The 20,395-nt window shown below is 41.3% G+C and overlaps 1 protein-coding gene across 1 annotated transcript in view; it reads left to right on the top strand.

Annotated features, from left to right (window-relative positions):
* Window positions 1-20,395, top strand: part of LOC144678874 (ferroportin) — a 40,593-nt gene that overhangs the window by 10,676 nt on the left and 9,522 nt on the right. The window contains exons 4-6 of the mRNA XM_078538874.1: window positions 6,741-6,867; window positions 10,738-11,001; window positions 15,365-16,087. Of these exons, the coding sequence (XP_078395000.1) occupies window positions 6,741-6,867; window positions 10,738-11,001; window positions 15,365-16,087 (1,114 nt within the window). The remainder of the gene's footprint in view (window positions 1-6,740; window positions 6,868-10,737; window positions 11,002-15,364; window positions 16,088-20,395) is intronic.

Below are 20,395 nucleotides of genomic sequence, written 5' to 3'. Positions count from 1 at the left end.
TGCCTGCTCCCTATATCCCTTAATTCCCAGAGAGACCAAAAATCTGCCTATCCCAGCTGCTACAATGTTGAGATTTTAAAAATTGTTCTGTTTTAACTTGTAGGTTTAATTTTAGGCTATGTTTGTTGCCAATGCCATGAATGCACAGTTCTAGTTTTTTACTCCATTACCTCATTGCGAGCAACAGAGTAGGCAGCAACCAGGAGCAGAGATGCTTATCAAACAATTAATGGCGTTCCAGGGCAGTATTTACAACTTCTGCTCCTTTGACTAGTATTCCATGTCACCCAGGTCTACTGGATACTTTAGGAACTTATCCAGAGTTTCATAAAATGTTTTGATAGCTCATTAGTGGTGCTCCCAAAACATTTAAAACCTACCCGCAGAAAAGGGAGATGCGTTTATAGATGTAAGTGCCCAACCTAGAGTTCTCAGCATAATACTGAAAATTGGATTGGCAGTGGGGCATTAAAATCGGGTTCTGCCAGGTCAGAATCAGCTGTGGAATTAAGGTTGCAGACTATCAGATGCCACATAAATATAGACAATGAATGGGGAGGAATATGCGAATAACCCCTTGTGTCTAGAGCAGCATCTTCAAGTGAATAATTTTCAGTCGCTGCTTCTCTGAGGGTCCTGTTGTTAACAATCTGCACAGTATCATTAGCTTGCCGTGGTTGAATGAATCAAATGCACACACTCTTCAAGTAACAAAATATTAAAGGGTTAAACAATCACAGTGCAGCAGAGTGATGTAATTGGTTTTCTGCGCATGCGCAGACCAGTGCGCATATGCTGATGGGTATATGTGGCCATTTTGCGTTGGCAGGAAACACTGTTAATTTTAGGCAAAATAGAGGCCAGAATTTTGACATTGGTGTGCGGGGGTGGGCCCGACATGCTGATGCGTTAAATGACATGCGGTGACGTCGGGTGTGCGTCCCGACGTCAATGCACGTCATTTAGATATTACATTAGGCGGGTGCGCACCAAAGGTGGCTGCATATCCGCCGAACTGTCAACGGCCTATTAAGGCCATTAAAAAAACAATTAAAGTAGTCATCAATGCTGCCCGTCCATGCTTAATGTTGGCAGGCAGGCAAAGAGCCCAAGTGGCCTTCGCGTTTTTCAGGAAACCTCATCCACGGGCGGGATGAGGTTTCCTGAAGGTTTAATAAAATCAATAAATAAATTCTGCTAAATTGACAAACATGTCCCAGCTCATGTGACACTGTCACATGAGGGGACATGTGTAAATAATTTTTATCTTTATTAAAAAATTTCAATATATGCTTAGTCTTCCTGAGGCAGCTCCATGCCTCCAGGAGATTTCTGCGCTCTTTCGCGTGCATGCGCGAAAGAGCGCAGGCTCCGACTCTCCCTCTTCCCCCCACCCGCACAGGTAGTACTGAGTACTACCGGCCATGCGTCACGCTGGGCGGGCTTTAATTGATCAGCCCCGCTCCTGCTCCCAACCAGCCTGCCCGATGTTCAGAAAATTCTCCCCAGAGTAAAAAAGGGGGTTATGTGACCTGTTCCAAAAGATGCTTGATAACAAGCCTGGTTTAGTTGCTATGAGAATAAAAGGCCCAAGTCAAGGAACTTGCTGAAAGGTGTGAAATTCTCACATCTGGGATGAAGGGCCAGGGCAGCTGTGCTATCTTGGAAGCACCATCTCCAGAAATGTTTGCATTGACAGTGAGGTAACAAATAGAATTACCAGAGCAAGGTCAGCATTTGTCTGCATACGCATAAGACAGCTATCAAACTTGCAATAAAATTTACGATGTACAAAGCTGTGATAATACCTACCCTCCTATTTGCCTGTGAGTCATGGAACTATCTACTCCAGAAATATGAAGTAGTTGGACAAGTTCTACATGAGATGCATTCAGAACATCGTGGGTATCAAATTGGAGGAAAACGTGCCCAACATTGCGGTACTTCAAAGAACAGAAATGTCTGGAATTGAAGCACCATCATCAGACCCAGTTCAAATGGAGTGATATGTAGTATGTATGATTGATAATAGAATCTCTAAGGCAGTCATGTATTCATAACTTAAACTTGAACACTGCCTGCGAGTTAGGTGAAGATTATGTTTCAAGGACTACTTGAAGATGAATCTCAGGAAATGTGGCATGTTCACCATGGACTAGGAGAAGCATGCATAAGAAAGAACTACTGGGGAGTGGTCTCAACTAGCAGCATTGTTTTCTTTGAACAGCACAGAATTCAGGCAGCTAAGGACAAAAGACAAGCTAGAAAGACAGGGCAGTCCCAACAAAATCAGACAATTCATCTTTGCCCGCACTGTGGAAAGCCAAGCAGGTTCACAATTAAGTTCCACAGCCATGATAGAACACATAACAGGTGACTCTACGCAGGCAAGAAATGCCATGTTCAATAATGAAGGGAAAATGATGACGATCATTCATCTGAAGGCTACAGCTCAGGGTGAATGGGGAATGCAACAAAGTGGAGTCTAGCAGAACGAGGAGTTTTAATTAAGTGTTTGATTCATTGAAATAAACATTGACATAACACCATTAACATTGTCAAATGAGTGAATCCCTTGTGCAAATAATATATCTTTTTTTATCCACTTCCCATTGCTCCTACATTTTGCAAACCCTGTGGCTTCAGCAGAACAGGGGGCAGATTGTTCATTCCTATGGTCTGACAGCTGAGATTCCTGTGGCGGATGTGCTGTAGGTTTCGGAGCCTGTAAGAACCCCACCAAAAATTGCTTCTCCTGCACCTGTGATCATCAGGAGGCAGCAAGTGGGTCAGTCTCTGGGAGATGGATATTGGCAAGGGATGAGAATTGGGAGCTCCTTGAAAAGAGTCCCCCGCCATGTGTCCTTTGTCGACCTTCACTCTCATGGTCCACCTGTACTTCCTGCTAACCAAGAGCTGGAAAGCACTTTGCTCCACTTCAGTGAGGTGCTGAATGGCCAAGGCAAGTTTTTCTCCATCCTATTTAAACTAGCAGACTGAGCAGGCCATTGGTCAGGGCCAGCATGCACTTGGTTGCCTGTGTCTGATTCTCCATGCAAGTGGCCACTCTTTCAATGGATGTGAACATCAGCACAGATGCCTGGGATATCATAGCACTCATGCCAGGGATGAGCTCCTCCAATCTCTATCCAAGGATCTGCACTGTCTCTTGAAAGGAGGACCGAACCTCACACATTTCCAGTTGTTGCTCCACAAGTTTCCTTTTTGTAGACGATCCCCAAGTCTTAGCATCTACATCCAACTTAGCAGAGGTTGGAGTGTCCTGTGCCCTCTGACAGGGCTCTCCACTGCTGCCCCTGACCCCTGCCCCTACTCATATTCATGTAATTGGCACTTCACCATGTGGTAATCTAGTTATCTTTACTTCAATACCCAGAGTGTTGTGTGTATTTGGGCTGATGTGCAAGAGTCATGTTATGGTGCATCCTTGAGTGCTCAGCCTCCTCCTGAAGCAGATTCTCCGTCACCCTTGGAGGCCCTTTGGAGATGAAAGATATGAACTAGTGCTGACATTGAGAAATGGTACAAACTCATGCCATGATGAAAGCAAAATACTGCCGATGCTGGAAATCTGAAATAAAAACAGAAAATGCTGGAAAAATTCAGCAGGTCTGACAGCGTCTGTGGGGAGAGAAACAGTTAACGTTTCCAGTTCGTATGACTCTTCTCCAGAGCATACCATGGCATTTCAGTTAATGATGGCATCAATTCAACATGAGGGAGTGTTAAGTGCCACGTGGCAGTGCATCATCTAATGCTATTACCAGGTTTGTGGGACACCCTTATCTCTCCATTGTTGACACATAGGCCCGTAACTTCCGAGCTCCCCAGCGTCGGATTTGGGAGGATACCCCAAACATGTGCTGGGGAATCCCTCTGGGAAATTCCCAGTAAGGGTTTCACAGCAATTGCCCAGAAATGCACACTTCCACCGGACAATTGCACTGCGCTGGGAACCATCTGAAAATGCGGTTTAAATCACAAACTTCGGATAGTTCTGCCAAGGTTATACCAATAGTTAGCCAGAAAGAATTAGAAGTTAGAAGAGTAACTATTGTAAAGACCCCTACCGACCCCATGGGACTCCCCCACAACTCTGACTGCCCCCCATGGGATTCCTCCCCCCCCCCGCCCTCAATCCACCCCCTGAACTCCGGCACCCCGACCTCCAACTCCCAATACCCGCCCCCCCCGCCCTCAATCTCGGAACCCCTGCTACCTGGGCCTCCAACTGACACCCCCCAACCCCACCTGGGCCTCCGATTGGCCGACCCCCCCCCCCCCACCTCACCGCCACCTTCCTGGGCCTCTGACCACCCCCGGACACCCCTAACCCCCAGACCCTATTCACTTACCTTAGACATTTACCTTCTCCCTGGCCTGTCCATTTCCCTGGCCCTTTAAACTTACTTGCTTTACGGCAGCTAGTGCTTTAAATAAAGGCGGTGTGGCCTCCTTGAATATGCTGGAGCTACACTTCGCTGGGGCCTGCGAGGAGTCTTTTGATGCAGGCCCCAAGCAGCTCCGGCGAATGGAAGTGGCAACATAATTTTCAAGACCAGATAAGTAGGTATTTGTTTCTTCTAGTTTCTGCGGGTCAGCACTTTCCGACTATAGTTGTAATTGATGGCCCCTAGTGTGTGTGTGTGCCAGTCTGCTGATCTCCGGGGCCTCCCCGCCATGCAGTCAGGGTGGCTATAGCTGCAGGTTTAGCTATGGTTCTTTGCCTCGCACTGGAGTTGTGCACTCCATTTTCCCGCAAGGACAGAACGCGGACAGTGAGTGGAATGGTAAAGATGAAATGAGAACATTTACAAGATAATTGAAATGAGATGGCAATAGGATGAGGTTGGCTGTTCAGCTGGAAATTTGAGGAGATCTCTGGAGAGAAAGGAATGTATGATGGGACTGCAAGCTGTGGTCAGAGGAGGATGCTATGGAGGTCAGAGTGTAATGGGTGCCACCTGAGAGTGGTATGACACTCACCTTTCCTGACCTAATGAGGTCAGTAAACTTTTTCCTATGCTGTTTCTAGGTCCTGGTCACCACGCTTCTGCTGCTCACAGCCTGCCCAACCTCCAGCCATGCCTACTGCGTTTGGATGGCTTGATTCTTCCTTCCATCCAGAGGAAAGAACACGTCCTTCTGGCTCTCACCATCTCTAGCATAACCTCCAAGAAAGAGTCAGAGAATGGGGGAAACTTTCCCACATCTTCCTTCAATGTCCTTGCCTCTAGTAGCCTTTACAAGCAACGCTTCCTGCAGTCATTCTGACCCCTATTTGAGTCTCTTTGGAGAGCCATCATACAGAGTATAGGCCATCATCCCACCCAGCCTCTCTGATTGGTCAGGAATGACGGAACCACAGTGCTAATGTCGTAGCTGGGTTAAAGCCATGGCAGAACAAATTGACTCCCGACCCGCTCCTGACCTTCCCGCTGCATGTAGGTCTGTTATGATAGCATTCTATCCATAATCGTTTTTTAAAATAGCGTAGAAGTGTGTAAGTGAGAGTTGGCAGACCAGCTGAGGGTTATTTATATTAATTAATTGGCAGCTAACAGCAGTAATATTTTGGAACAGATCCATTTAACTAGAAGGACTTTTCACTGGCTGAGCAGATGATTGAAAATACATTTTGTCGTCAGATTTTATGACTGGATTTAGCAACCAAACAGTAAAAAACTGAACACCGATTACGGTCGAGCACATTGGTTTGATGTTGATAGAGAAGCTCAGTAATAAATTTGCAAACTACATATTGTTATGATCGATGCAGATGGTAAAGTGGAGTTATTTAAAAATCCCAGAGGGAAACTTTAAACAACTGTCATAACCTATAATTTTAAGTGTTACGTTTGAGATGCGACTCTAAACTCATGAATCAGACCACTAGTTCTCGAGGCTTTACATTAACTAATTGAAACATTTTATTAATTTACACAGGTTAAAATATATGTACACATGGCTACAAATCACTACTATCATAACTTTTAACAAATTCCCAAACTAATCTCCATTAAGGCAACAACCCATAGACTTAACCAGGCAAAGCATTTTCACCTTACGAATTCAAAATGAGGTTCTTTCCACTGTGGAGCCAGTGGGAGGCTTGCAGCTGCCTTTGGATCTTACATTGCCTTTGCCTGCACACCTGAAAAACTACTGAAGTTATACCTACCAGCCCCATTGAATGTAAATTCTCATTGTATCAACAACCTCTTTGAACTTTACCTTTTAACAATGAAACCCCTTTCATAATACCAATTTTATTAGTAATATAAACATATTGCTTGATAGCTGTTAGAAAGGCGTCAGTTTTCACCCCGCTTCTTGAATGCTCTATTCAAAAAAATGCAAATGAACGCTATCTCTCTGTTTACATCTCAAACTAGTACACATCAAAGCACCCAGACTAGCTGGCTTTAATCACATTAAGACGTACCCACAGACCGAACCTCAATTTTAAAAGAAAAATATTTTCCAAGATATTATATAGATTAATAGCTTCATAACAGTATGAATGTTCAAATTTCACAATGTCTATTTTAAATTGGTAATTATGTTGAAGAACTCAAAAGATTAGATAAGTTACAATTTTTTTTAAAGTAAAAGCTAAGAATTAAATCCCATAAAGATGTTTTAGTTATTGCATGTGTAACTAGATGAGTAGCTTTTTTGTTATCTATTGTCCGTTTGTTTAATGTAACTCACACAAGGTGGTCTGTTACATGGTGGTCATCAGTCTAGCAGATGCAGCAAACCTTGCAAGCACAGCTTTGACAATTGCCATTCAGAGGGACTGGATTATTGTAATCACAGGATGCAACAGGGATGGACTTGCAGGTAAGACATCTACAAAGAACCATGTGTGTAAACCTTGTTTGTATATTACGATGTAGAAAAAAACTCTTCATGTGACCCTTGAATTCATTTGGATTGACAAATGATTAACATGAGAGCAAATTTTGTTCTTCAAACAAAGGTGTTAGTAAATGGTGAAAAGCAAGTTCAAGTAGCTATCAACTAACTTGGGAGTAACGTTGTAATCTATTGCTTCTATTTACAGCCTGAGGAGAGGGAGTTGGAAAGGTTTAGGATAGGTCATCCTGAAAATGGAAGTGTACAGCTTCCAGTGATAGTGTGAAGGGGTTTGGGTGGGGGTGGGGAAAGGGATGGTGTGGGGGCATTGGTGGAGGTGCACATGATGAATAATTGAACTGTAGGAGTTTAGAGATAGGAAGGGTCAAGGCCATAGAGGGATTCAAAGACAAGGACTGAAAACATAATTCTGAGACATCAAATCAGGAAAAATTACCATGAGAGTGAAGAGAAGGGACACAGAACATTGGGGCTCTTTTCAAGGAGTTCACACTTTTCATCCCTTGTCAAATCCCACCTCCAAGAGATTGCCCCACATGCTGAAATCTGGAAGCAGCTCTTCAGCGAAAGAGTAATATCAATCTGGAACTATCTCCCTAAAAGGCTGTGGATGTGGTCAACTGAAGCTTTCATGACTGAAACAATCAATTTTATGGGTCAAAAGTGACTAAATTGAGGTTTAGCTAGTTTAGCATGATTTAATTGATTGATGAAACAGGTTCAAGGGGCTGAATAGCCTATTCCTGTTCATATAAGGGTTCTAATAGCGGGTGGACTAAGGTGAGCGTGGAAATGGTATGGAAGTTTAAGACTATTTGAAGGCTTACCCATTAAACTGCAGGAAAAAGTATGGTGCAACTTACACAATGAGGCCTCCATCCTTTCTACATTAAATTGCCCTCGGTCAAACGTTAAATTTAGAATTAAAATGATGTTACTGTGGCTTGAGCTACAGTAGCACTAATGAAAAAATGTAGCTTTGTTTCATCAATTTTCTTTGGTAGATGTATGGAAGAGACAAACTTTTTTGTGTAGGATATCGAAATGATGTTTCCTCTGCAGAATGAGCTAATTGTTTGAAAGGACAGAAATTTGGATACTTGCAAGCTATTCTGAAGAGACTCCACTTGGTCCAGTTTAGGTCCATGCTTCAAGTTCACTGTTTATGTCTATGCATTTATATCATGCTCATCTAACTAGATTTGCAGAACAAAAATATTTTGGTTTATGGAACATTGTGCATTCACTATACTTAGGCCATACATACGCAGTGATTGTAAAATCTATAATTTTCTACCTTTAAGTTTCAGTTCTGACTAAAGCTTTCTTTAAAATCTCCTAAGGGGAAAAATTTGCTGCACCCATTTATCAAATTGCAGTTGATACTATTGTGGGTGGATAATTGTGGTTTGTCTCCTGAGATAAATCCTAATTTTCTTCATCTGAAATTTGGTTATGCAAAATACATAGTTGGTGATAATTATGACCCTTTCCCACATTCATAGGTAAATGGTCCAACTGACTAATTATGTTAATGTTATGTACATAATAAGGACCATTTTGGATGAAGGAGCTGCTATTAATGAATTAATTTTTAACAAGATGGTTGTTCCTGAAATAGGCTATGTGTTATAAAAGTGATGGGAAATAAAGAGTATTTTGTTACAAATTAATCTTAACTAAATTTTCAACATTGACATAATGCCTCTGGATTTTGTTCATGGAAAATCATGTTCTCATGATTCTGTAATCTTTGTGAATGAAAGATATTGAATGACATTAAACACTACATCTTAATGTTAATGGGTTGCAGCCCCTTGAATAAGCTGGCAGCCCTGTGCATCTCTCAGCATTTGTTAATCAGCATATCAAGGCAGCTGATGCTATCATCTTGGGCACAGTAACTCCAATTGTTCCATCTTTCTGTCTTACTGATCTTCCTGCCCAGCTCAAGTGCTATGGGATAATCCCCTTCACTTCCCAATCCTCCCATTTGCTGCTTTCCTCTTTAACTGTGCCACAGACTAATAAACCGCTCTCTGCATTTGCCTCCAGGATGCCTGTTAGATCAGGAACAGGACCTTGACATCCATATTGTGGATAATTACATTGATATTCTGGCTTTGACAAAAACTTGGCACATGGCTAGTATTAGACTTCTTACTAAGTCCTCCTGGACTGGTTATACTTTCACACTTGCCCTGCAAAACACACCTTGGTCTGTTCTCCCCCTCGCCCACCAACTCCTATGGCACCTTGTCCTTGGGCAAGCAAATCTTCATGTTCTATTCATTTTTGCTTCTTCTTCATCATAGTCCTTGTTCTCTCCTGTGCCTTGCCCTGAAATCCTTTCCTGGGATTCTTAGAATTATCCTTACTCCTCTTTAGCCTGTGTGTTGAGCAACTCCTCATCTCAATGATTTCAAACTCCCCCCTTCAATTCAACTTTCCCCCGTCCTCTGATTTCAGTGCACTCCCGTCCTCTCCTCATCTCAACCTCCATATAAACTCTCCTACCCATGTACGCAGGCATCCACCCCATCAATCCGCGATCACCTCATGTGGCTTCAAAATTTCCATTGCCTTGATTACAGACAAAAGCTTATCTGATCACTTCTTTGTATCAGTCACCATCAGCATCTCCCTACCTACTTGCAAATACATGTCCTTGACCCTCCGAAAAAAACTTTCGCCTAAATCATTTATTTCTCTTGAATTTATTTTTCCTTGGTGTGATAAACACTGCTTGGGACTAGCTATTAAAATATTGGCCCTGACATTGTTGTGATGATAACAATGAAGCTATCAACACTCACCATTATTACAGGGTGAATCTGACAGCAATATCTGGTTTCTGCAGATCCACAGTTAAAATCAGAAAATTTATGAAATAAAAATGGAAAATGCTGGTAAAACTAAGCAGGTCAGGCAGCATCTGGGAAAGAGAAACAGAGTTAATGTTAGCTCTTCTTCAGAGCTAAAGAGGAAAATTTATGCCCTGCTCCTCCATAGGACGCACTGCTGTTGTCCTCACCAATTGGCTTCATATTGTAATGTATAAACTTAAATTATGTACCCACTAGTTCCACATTAAAGATGGCTGAAAACATTAGGACTAGTGCATTTAGGGGTAAGTGGGTTTTTATGACATGATAATTGATAATTAGTGCTGAAAACCTCTCTGGCCCTGAAATGTTAATGTTACAAGTGTGGAGTCCCATTTCCCCAAAAGTAATGTTGCAGGTTTCCTTTTTACTTTTTATGTTTTTCCCTCTTTTCTCTCTCCCCTTAATTCCATTTGTATTTCCTAATTTTTATGTATTTTTTCTTTGTACACAATTTAAATATGATTTATATTTCCTCCTTTTACTTCCTGGATTGCAGTCTATTTTGCTCAGGATAGGTACTTCAATATGATTGGATATGAAGCCTTGCTGTTGCTTGCCTGGTTCATAGATCCCCTACTGAAACAGTTGCCAGATTAGTGGAAATTGTTCACTGACAGGTCTGTCACAAGTTAATTGTACATGATGAATGGTGAAAGCCACAGAGAGCAAAATCCAGACCATTATGTTGCTGGATATTAACTCCAAGCTTTATTTGGTATTTTTGATTAGAACTTGAAATGTTTTAATAGTACTGAAGGATCATGAATTATGAAATAAGAATTTGATTGCAGAAAAACCTGTTATGAACCTCTAAGAAATAGATCCTATGAGGATTTCCTATCACCATGCACAGAGTGTAAGCCGTTCATTTAGTTTGACAACCTGATGTAACCTAAACATAAGGCTAATATTATTATCCGACACTAATTTAATATCTTAATTACAGATGTGAATGCTGTTATGAGAAGAATAGACCAAGTTGTCAATGTTCTGGCTGCAATGACTGTGGGCCAGATCATGTATTCAGCATCGAATGTAATTGGCTGTGTCTTCATTCTTGGCTGGACCTTAGTTTCACTGCTGGTTGAATTTATTTGTCTGTCAAGAGTTTATAGAATGGTCCCTGCACTTGCATTTAAGGCTGGACCAGGCTGGTATGAAGACCAGCTTAACTACTTTGAAAGAACAAGAGCGACTACAAGCAGAAAAGGTAAAAAGGTCACTTATCTCATTTGCTATTTATGTGACCTTGCTGTGTGCAAATTGGCTGCTACAAAACAACAGGTGACTGCACTTCAGAAGTAATTCAAAGAGTGATGTGCTTTGGGGTATCTTGAAGATGTGAAAAGCACCATAAAGAAAAATAAGTTTATTATTTCTTGATCAATTGGTCAATCGGAACCACTTTTTTTCACTGAGTGATCTGTTATGGCTTGTTGTGGACATACAATGTGGTAGAAATTGCAGTGCATTTCTTACATGTTTGGGGTACAGAATGGGCGCCACAAGGTTGGAATTCCTCATCAGGACATTGTCTCTCCTTAGCCCAGAGACATTGAGGGGATTGAATGCATATTGAACCTGGAACTTTCTTGGTCTGTTTGGTTTCACTCCAGGCACAATACATCTGAACTGAGCAATTGGAGGAGTACTTACTGTAAAACAAAGATTAATATTCAATGCATTTTAGGTCACTCTAAATTCACTTGCCTATCAGTTTGCTATAGGTCTTTTCTGTAACTCCACTAATTGCTTTGAGTTAAACACTTCAGCTGAATTGTCCTCTGGTCTTTCCTCCTGAAAAAGCATATCAAACATAGTGTCAGCTAATTGGTCTTCCACACTTTCTCTCTGTCTTTGAGCTTCCTGTTCTTGTTTCAACCTATGAGCCTGTGATCTTGTTATCACATAATCTGGAAACAATCCAGGATGCTCTCTCTGCAACACTTCTGTTGAGAACACTTCTACAGGCTGCTCAACTACCATAGGTATTGCCCACATCTGTGATTCAACTATTTCATTACCCAGAATAAATTGAACCCCTTCAATGGGTAATTTTTCCACTACTCCAACAATCACCTCACCTGTTTTCCACTTACTCTTTAAACGTACCTTCCATAATGGAATATCTTTAGCATTTCCATGAACCCCACTTATTACCACCTGTTCCTGCAGTACTCCCTCTGAACAACAAATGTCACTATCCCACAACATTAAGAATTGACTAGCCCCTGTGTCTCTTATAATTTTAACACCTTTACCTACTCCACCCTGTACACATGGAAAGACTTATCCTTCACACACAAAATCTTCAAACATTTCTGCAACCTGCTCCTCTGAATTCTCTTGGGTAAATTGTGAACACATTCCCAGTTCTTTACCTTCCACTGATTTTTTTCTGTTTACCTGCACACAAGCCACTGGTTTTTCCTATGCCTGAACCTCAGAACCCACAGTAATTTTATTTCAAGTACTTTTCTGTAACCCTATAATTCCAACAGATTTTCCCTGCAATTTCCAGCACACTGATTTCACATGTCCAACTTTATTACAATGAAAACACTTCAATTTCTGAGAAAAAACTTCCTGGGAACTTCCAGCTACACCTCCTCTTCCCTGACTACCTGCCTTCCTTTCGCCTTCGCACTTTTTATCCTTTTCTAATCTGAAAGGCTGACGGAAAAAAGGTTTAGCTCTATGAACCAACTCATAATCATCAGCTATCTCTGCTGCTTGTCCTACAGAATCAACCCTCTGTTCTTCCACACGAGTTTTCACTATCGAAGGGACTGAATCTTTAAATTCTTTCAAAAGAATAACCCCTCTAAGTGTTGCATTTATTGTCTCTATCTTTAATGCCTGTATCCACCGGTCAAAATTACTTTGTTTTATTCTCTCAAACTCAATATAAGTTTGCCCAGGCTGTTTTCTCATACTCCTAAATTTCTAACTGCATGTCTCAGGAACCAACTTGTATGCATTCAAAATAGCCTTTTTTACCACATCATAGTTCACCAACATTTCTTCTGACAGTGAAGCATAAACCTCATGTGCTCTACACTCCAACCTGGATTGTAACAACAATGTCCAGTTTTCCTGCGGCCATTTCATTTGTTTAGCTATCTTCTCAAATGAAAGGAAGAACGCTTCCACATCCCTTTCCTCAAACTTTGGAAGAGCATGTACAAATTTAAATATCTCCCCACTGGGTTTAGATTAAAGGTTTTTTCATCATCAGAACTTTCTTCAGAACCTGAGAACTGTTTTTTAACTTTCAGCCTTTTAAGCTGGTTTATTCTTGCTCTTTCCTTCTCTCTTTCCCTTGCCTCTCTTTCTTTATCCTTCTTTCTTGACTGGAATTCCAGTTCCAACTTCCTTTCTTTCTCCTGCCTTTCTGCTTGCTCCCTTTGAAATGCTCTTTCTTTTTCTTTTTCTGCCCTTTCCTTTTCTGCTGCCTCTAGCTCAAGTTTTTTCATTTCCTTTGCTTGTTCAAGTTGAATCATCTTCATTTCTAACTGAAGACTCACTACCTCCAGCTGTGACTCACTAGTGTCAGATGTCACTTCCAACTTTAAATGCTATGCTGTACCTTCAATGCTTTCCTGGCCCCTACAGGTAATCCCAATTGTAACTGATCCGCCAATTCCATTAACTTAACTTCATTTACTGTTTGTAACCAGCCAAAGTTATAACTTCAACTCTAGACAAGTCTTAGCAACTGCCAAAGCCATATTGCAGTCTCAGCACTTAAAAAAAAACCTCACACCAACTCCTGAATTCAAAGTGCTTCTTGTACTCATAACCTTAAGATTCACCAACTCCAAACCAATCAAGGAATCTTAAATATATCCCGGATGAGCCCCCATCCTTGTTATGGCACAGCCAATAGTAAATCTGAGCTGCTCAAATCCCAGAGGGAAACTTGAAACAAATGCCACATCTGTTTTGCAATTTGTATAAATATTGAGATGTGTGCATTGAATTCAGTAGTAATAAGACCACCGAGTCTTATAGGTTTTTTACAAAACTAAATTAAATCTTTATTAATAGAAATCATTTTGAGTACACACATAGATCTACAAATTACTACAATGATAACTTCTAAATCCCCTAACTAATCTAACTCCCAGTTACACTTTCGTTAAGGCAACGATAAGACACGTAGGGCAGGATTTTCCCCTCGTTGGGTTGGCCGGGAGCGGCTGCGAGACCGACTGCTGCCCACGATCGGGCCCCGACATTGGTTTCACCCTGGCTGGCCAATTAACGGCCAGCCAGCATGAAATGTGCGCTGTAGCACTCAGTGTTGAGGGGTAGGGGTGGGAGGAGAGTGAGCGCATAAGTTTGTGAGTGCGTACAGTGAAAGCTTCCTGAGGCACAGAGCTGCCTCAGGAAGCTGGATTTTAAAAAATCAGAAATAAAAAACTTAGCAATGTTAAAAACATGTCCCCTCATGTGACTTTGTCACATGAGCAGGGACGTGTTATAAATAAAATTTAAACATTTTTATTTAATTTTTATTTGCTGTTGGAAACCTCACCCCCCCCCCCCCCGGAAGATGTGGTTTCCTAAAAAATCCAAAGGCCACTTGGCCTTTTCACCTACCCGCCAACCATTAGGTTGGACAGGCAGCAAAAAATTTCATTCAATTATAACTTTAATGGCCTGTTAATTGTCGGCAGGCGCGCAGCTGACTCACGCGTGCACCCATCAACCAAAATATCGCGTGAGTGTGCGATGATGTCGGAACGCTTGTCCAACATCATCGTGCGTCATTTTACGCTCGAGTGGGTCAGGCGCGCACCCGCCCGCTCACTGCAAATTTCTGCCCATAGATTTTAAAAGACCCAGGCGAAGAAACATGATACCCTAAACAATCCAATTCAAAGTGAGTTTTCTTAACTTCAGTTCTTTGCAGACAGTAGCTTGAAGCTTAGATGCTGAAGGCATTTCACACTTGTTAGATCTTAGAATACCTTCCCTTCCACACAACCTTTGCTCCTTTATACATATTTTCCCCATTGAATGCAATTCCCATTGTTTTACTATGTCTTTGGACTTCACCTCTCTGATAATAAAAATCTCTCATAGTACCAATTTTACCAGTAATCTTTGAGAAAAATAAACACACTGTTTCTTACTTCTCCTGGCTAGGTGACACATTTCACCCCTCCTTTGAAATCAATCTGGTCTGGTTTATTTTAAAATGCAAATGTTCCCTTACCCTTATGTTTACCTACTCTACATTTCAAACCTAGCTTATCTTCTAATACATCAAAGCCTTCAGACCAGCTGCCTTTAATTCAATTAAGTCTCACACACCCACACACAGACATGGACCCATAGACACAGGCCCTACTATTACTCTACTTTACAATAAATTCCAATAACATTATGAGAATTATATCGTCCTGACAATTGTTCAAAACAAATCTCATGAGATTGCTGTTTAATTGTATTAAGAATATTTCTGTCCCAATTGTTAATATATATTGTAGAGAAAGATAGCTTGAAAGCAATGGAAAGTTTGTCATAACTGTATGTTAGCTTGTTTAATATTATGTTGTTAATAGATGCTCAGCAGCAATACCCCATGCATGGATGTAACAGCAGATCAGAAACAACCCCAAACTCCACGACAGATTTGGACAAGAATGCCAGGTTACCAGTTCAGCAAAACTTTCTGGGGATTTATACTGTGCAACAATGGATACAGAGGATGCTGTACATCAGCAAAACCGGTTGGAATGTATACTACCAGCAATCAGTCTTCCTCGCTGGAATGAGTTTAGCGTTTCTGTACACCACAGTTTTGGCATTTGACTGTATCACCACAGGTTATGCTTTCACACAAGGCATTAGTGGCTCACTACTTAGCCTCCTCATGGGCATTTCTACCATCACTGGACTAATGGGCACAGTTTTGTTCACTATGTTACGGAAATATTATGGCCTGGTATCTACGGGAATCATATCCAGTTGTCTGCACTTAGGTTGCTTGTTACTTTGTGTGTTTTCAGTTTTTGCACCTGGCAGTCCCTTTGATTTGAGCAGCAACCCAATGTCTCCACATACTAATGTTTCACTAATGAACCAGACTGTTCCAGACACAGAGATGAATCAATTGCATTCCTACCTGCCTAGCTCAAATATGAATCAGCCTTTGCTGTCAGACCGTTCTTCTATTCACTGGACAAATAACACCTTGCTGTATGACAGTCTCCCGGCTGGGAATTATCCAGACTCCTATGTCTCCATTAGTTTACTTTTCTCTGGTGTTATATCTGCAAGAATAGGTGAGTTTATAATGAATTCACCATCTGTTTATTAAGCAATTAGTGCTTTTTTTTAAAAAAAGAAAATATTTTCTGTTCTGTTTTTGTCCTCCTTTTCCTGCCACTTTCCAACAGGTTGCAGTGTGATATGCAAAAGCCACCTGATCTGATAGTTTGAACTAGTCTATTATTTCCTCGACCTACGCATATAAATGACTGGTCCATACTCGCCAGCTCCAGCCGGCAAAAGTCAGAATGTGGGAAATTGCAGTTATGAAACCATGCTCTCAAGCTTTGCCATTCTTTTGCCAATGTTCTCTCCTTCTCACCTGCCTTCTCCGCCCCCGACCACACTTGACGCCTTGCTACTTTAATGTTCTACTGGTGTCTATATCTCTTCTTCCTGCACAGTTATTGACAGCAGTATCTATTTTTCCATAATGCACATAAATCTGTGCTTGGGTATGATATACATACTAGTATGCAGCAGTGTATATGATTAAAAACTTGGATGTGGCATGTGGCACATTATATGCGTTAGGATACCACATTCAACCTGTCCACAAAGGAAAATAATTAAATATTGTGCTTTTCTGATTAAGTAAGAAACTTAATACTGCAGAAACAATGTAGGACAGCATGTAAAACAATAAATAATGGGGGCTAATAAGAAAGGTGCTGCAACAATTGTGGGCAATTTTAATTTTCATATAGATTGGAGGAATCAAATTGCCAAAGGTAGGATGGAAGATGAGTGCATAGAGTGTATTTAGGAAAGTTCCTTCGAACAATATGACCTGGAACCAGCCAGGGAGCAAGCTATTTTAGACTTGGCAATGTGTAATGAGACAGGGTTATTAAGTAACCTTATAGTGAAGAATCCTCTGATCAAGAATGATCATAACATGATAGAATTTCACATTCTGTTTGAGGGTGAGAAATTTGAGCCTGAACCAAGGCCTTAAACTTAAATAAAGGTGATTTCCAAGTGCATAAAGACAGAGTTGGCTAAAATGGACTGAGAAAATAGGTTAAAAGGTATTTTAGACTTGGCTAAAATGGACTGGGAAAATAGGTTAAAAGGTCTTTTAGACTTGGCAATGTTTAATGAGACAGGGTTATTTAGTAGACAGAGTTGGCTAAAATGGACTGGAAAAATAGGTTAAAAGGTAAGATGCTAGAGAATGAATATCAGACCTTTAAGGAGATATTTCATAACTCTTAAGAAAGATATATTCCATTGAGAAAGAAAGACTCTGTGAGAAGGATGCACCAGCCATGGCTAACAAAGGAAGTTAAGGATGGTATCAAATTGAAAGAAAAGGCATATAATTATGTGAAGATTAGTGGTAGGCCAGAATATTGGGATTTTAGAAGCCAGAAAAGGGTGACTAAAGTAAAGGGGGAAATTAGAGTATGGGATTAAACTAGCTAGAAATATAAAAACAGGCAGTGGCAGTAAACGCTTCTACAAGTACATACAATGAAAAAAGAGTAGCTAAAGTAAGCATTGATTGCTCAGATCATTAGACTTGGAATCAATAATGGGAAACGAGAAAATGGCAGAGACTTTGAACAAGTAATTTGTATCCATCTTTACAGTAGAAGACACGAAAAGCATCCCAAGAATAGTAGAAAATCAGGAGGCAAAAGGAAAGGAAGAACTTAAAACAATCACGATCACTAAAGAAATAGTACTAGGAAAACTAATGGGACTGAAGACAGGCAAGTCCCCGGGACCTGATGGCCTGTATCTAGGCTCTAGAGATAGTGGATGCGTTGGTTGTAATCTTCCAAAGTTCCTTAGGTTCTGGAAAGGCCCCAGTGGATTGGAAAACCGCAAACGCAGCACCCCTATTCAAGAACAAAGACAGAAAGCAGAAAATTATGCCAAATAGTCTATATCTGTCATTGGGAAAATGCCAGAATCAATTATTAAGCAGTAACAGAACTTCTACAAAATCGTAATACAATTGGGCAAAATCAACATAGTTTTATGAAAGGGAAATGGTGTTTGACAACTTTATTTGAGTTCTTTGAGGGTGTAACAAACAGGGTGGATAAAGGAGAACTGGTGGATAAAGAGGAACCAGTGGATACAGTGTATTTAGATTTCCAAAAGGCATTTGATAATGTGCCACTTAAAAGGTTATTACACAAGTAAGAGCTCATGGTGTTGCAGATAATATATTAGCATGGATAGAGGATTGGCTAACCAACAGGAAACAGAGGGCAGAATTTAGCCCTTGATGGGCGAGCGGGCCCCACCGGCTCGGCGGCAGGCGGGCAGCCAACCCCCGCCACCGAAACGGGGCCCGCTGCATTTTGAGTGGGCAGGCCAATTAAGGCCTGCCCAGCGGCCTGCTATGCGCTTCCTGTGCGGGGGGTGGGGGGGAAACCCCCAACTGTCAAAGTGTGCTCTTTCGCGCATGTGCGCAAAAGAGGGCACTGCTCCCTGAGGCAAAGTGCTGTCTCAGGAAGTTTACTGACAGGTAAGAAAAGTCAAAAAATAGAGAACTATTAAAATTATTAACATGTCCCCCTCATGTGACAATGTCACATGAGATGGGACATGTTAATAAGAAACACATATAGTTTATTAAATTTTTAAAAAACGGACATGAAACTTCATCCCGCCAGTGGATGAAGCTTCATGAATAATCTGGAGCCCGCTGGGGCTCCTGGCCTGTCCGCCAGTCTTAAGCTTGGACCGGCAGGGTCTTTAACAAGGTTAATTAGCCTGTCAATGGCCTTAATTGGCCTTAATTAATTAATACCTTAATTAAACAGCTGATTTCGCTGTCCGCCCGCCTTCCTGAAGATTTAAATGGATCAAGATGACGTCGGGGGTTCCTCCTGACGTCATCCCGCGTCATTTTCCCCTCGGCGAATGGGCCCCACCCCCAAACCGCTGAGGGGAAAATCCTTCAGAGAGAGTCTGGATAAATGGGTAGTTTTCAGGTTGGCAAGCTGTAACTTATGGATTGCCATAGCGCTCAGTGCTGGGCCCTCAACTATTTACAATCAATATATTAATTACTAGGATGAAAGAACTGAATGTATTATAGCCAAATTTGCTGATAATATGAAGATAGGTGGGAAAGGAAGTTGTGAGGAGGGCTGAAGATAGGTTAAGTGAGTGGTCAAAAATTTGGCAGCTGGTGTACAATGTGGGAAAATATGAATTGTCCACTTTGGTGGGAAGAATAGAAAAGCATAATATTATTTAAATAGAGACTACAAAATGCTGCGACATAGAGGGATCTGGATGTCCTCGTACATGAACACAAAATGTTAGCATGCAAGTACAGCAAGTAATTAGGAAGGCACATGGGATGTTGGCCTTTATCACAAGAAGGATGGAGTATAAAAGTAGGGAAGTCTTGCTACAACTGTACAGGACACTGATGGAACTGCACCTACACCACTGCGTAGAGTTTTGGTCTCTTTACTTAAGGAGGGATATGTCTACGTTGGAAGCAGTTCAGGGAAGGTTCACTAGGCTGATTCCTGGGATGAAGGGGTTGTCTTATGAGGAACGATTGAGTAGATTGGGTCTATCCTCAATGGAGTTTAGAAGAATGAGAGGTGATCTTATTGAAAGATATAAGATTCTGAGGGGGCTTGACAGGTTAAATGCTGAGAGGATGGTTCCCCTCGTGGGGGAATCTGAATTAGAAGGCACAGTTTTAAAAATAAGAGGTCTCCCTTTAATTTTTTTATTTTCTCACATGGCCATTATTCTTTGGATTTCTCTTCCCAAGAGTGCAGTGGAAGCTGGGTCATTGAATATATTCAAGATTGAGTTAGACATTTTTTTTATCTACAAGGAAGTCCAGGATTAAGGGAGGCAGGCAGGAGTGTGGACTTAAGGGCACAGTCCAGTCAGCCCTGATTTTATTAAATTGCCGAGCAGGTTAGAGGGGCCGAATAGCTTACCCCTCTCCTATTTCTTGTGATCTTTTAATCTTAACCGTACTGAAATACTGAAAGAGAGATCAGGAAAGATCCCAAGGAAAAGGAACAAATGGAAATGCTGCAATTTGAATGAATTACATTCCTTAATTTTATTTCTAAAGTGATTACAACTACCAACTTGATTTTTATTTCAGCTGGCTATGTAACCATGTTTATATCATAAATTAACTATTGTGCATTAAAATCTAAATAATCCAACGTGAAAAATCTCTGCAAGTAACTTTCCCTATAAGGGCCTCTCCCCTCTCAGTCTAGGCCTGAGTTCTTCTTCATTCCAGAGTTGCAAATTCTCCTTTGGTCTTGGTGCTTCAAATTTCCAACTCTTTTTGGATATTCTGTCTTTTTTACCTC

The sequence above is a fragment of the Cetorhinus maximus genome, chromosome 3 (assembly GCF_964194155.1).
Source record: "Cetorhinus maximus chromosome 3, sCetMax3.hap1.1, whole genome shotgun sequence".
Lineage (NCBI taxonomy): Eukaryota > Metazoa > Chordata > Chondrichthyes > Lamniformes > Cetorhinidae > Cetorhinus > Cetorhinus maximus.
The sequence above is the reverse complement of the archived record's forward strand: the minus strand, read 5'-3'. Positions and strand labels throughout refer to the sequence as shown.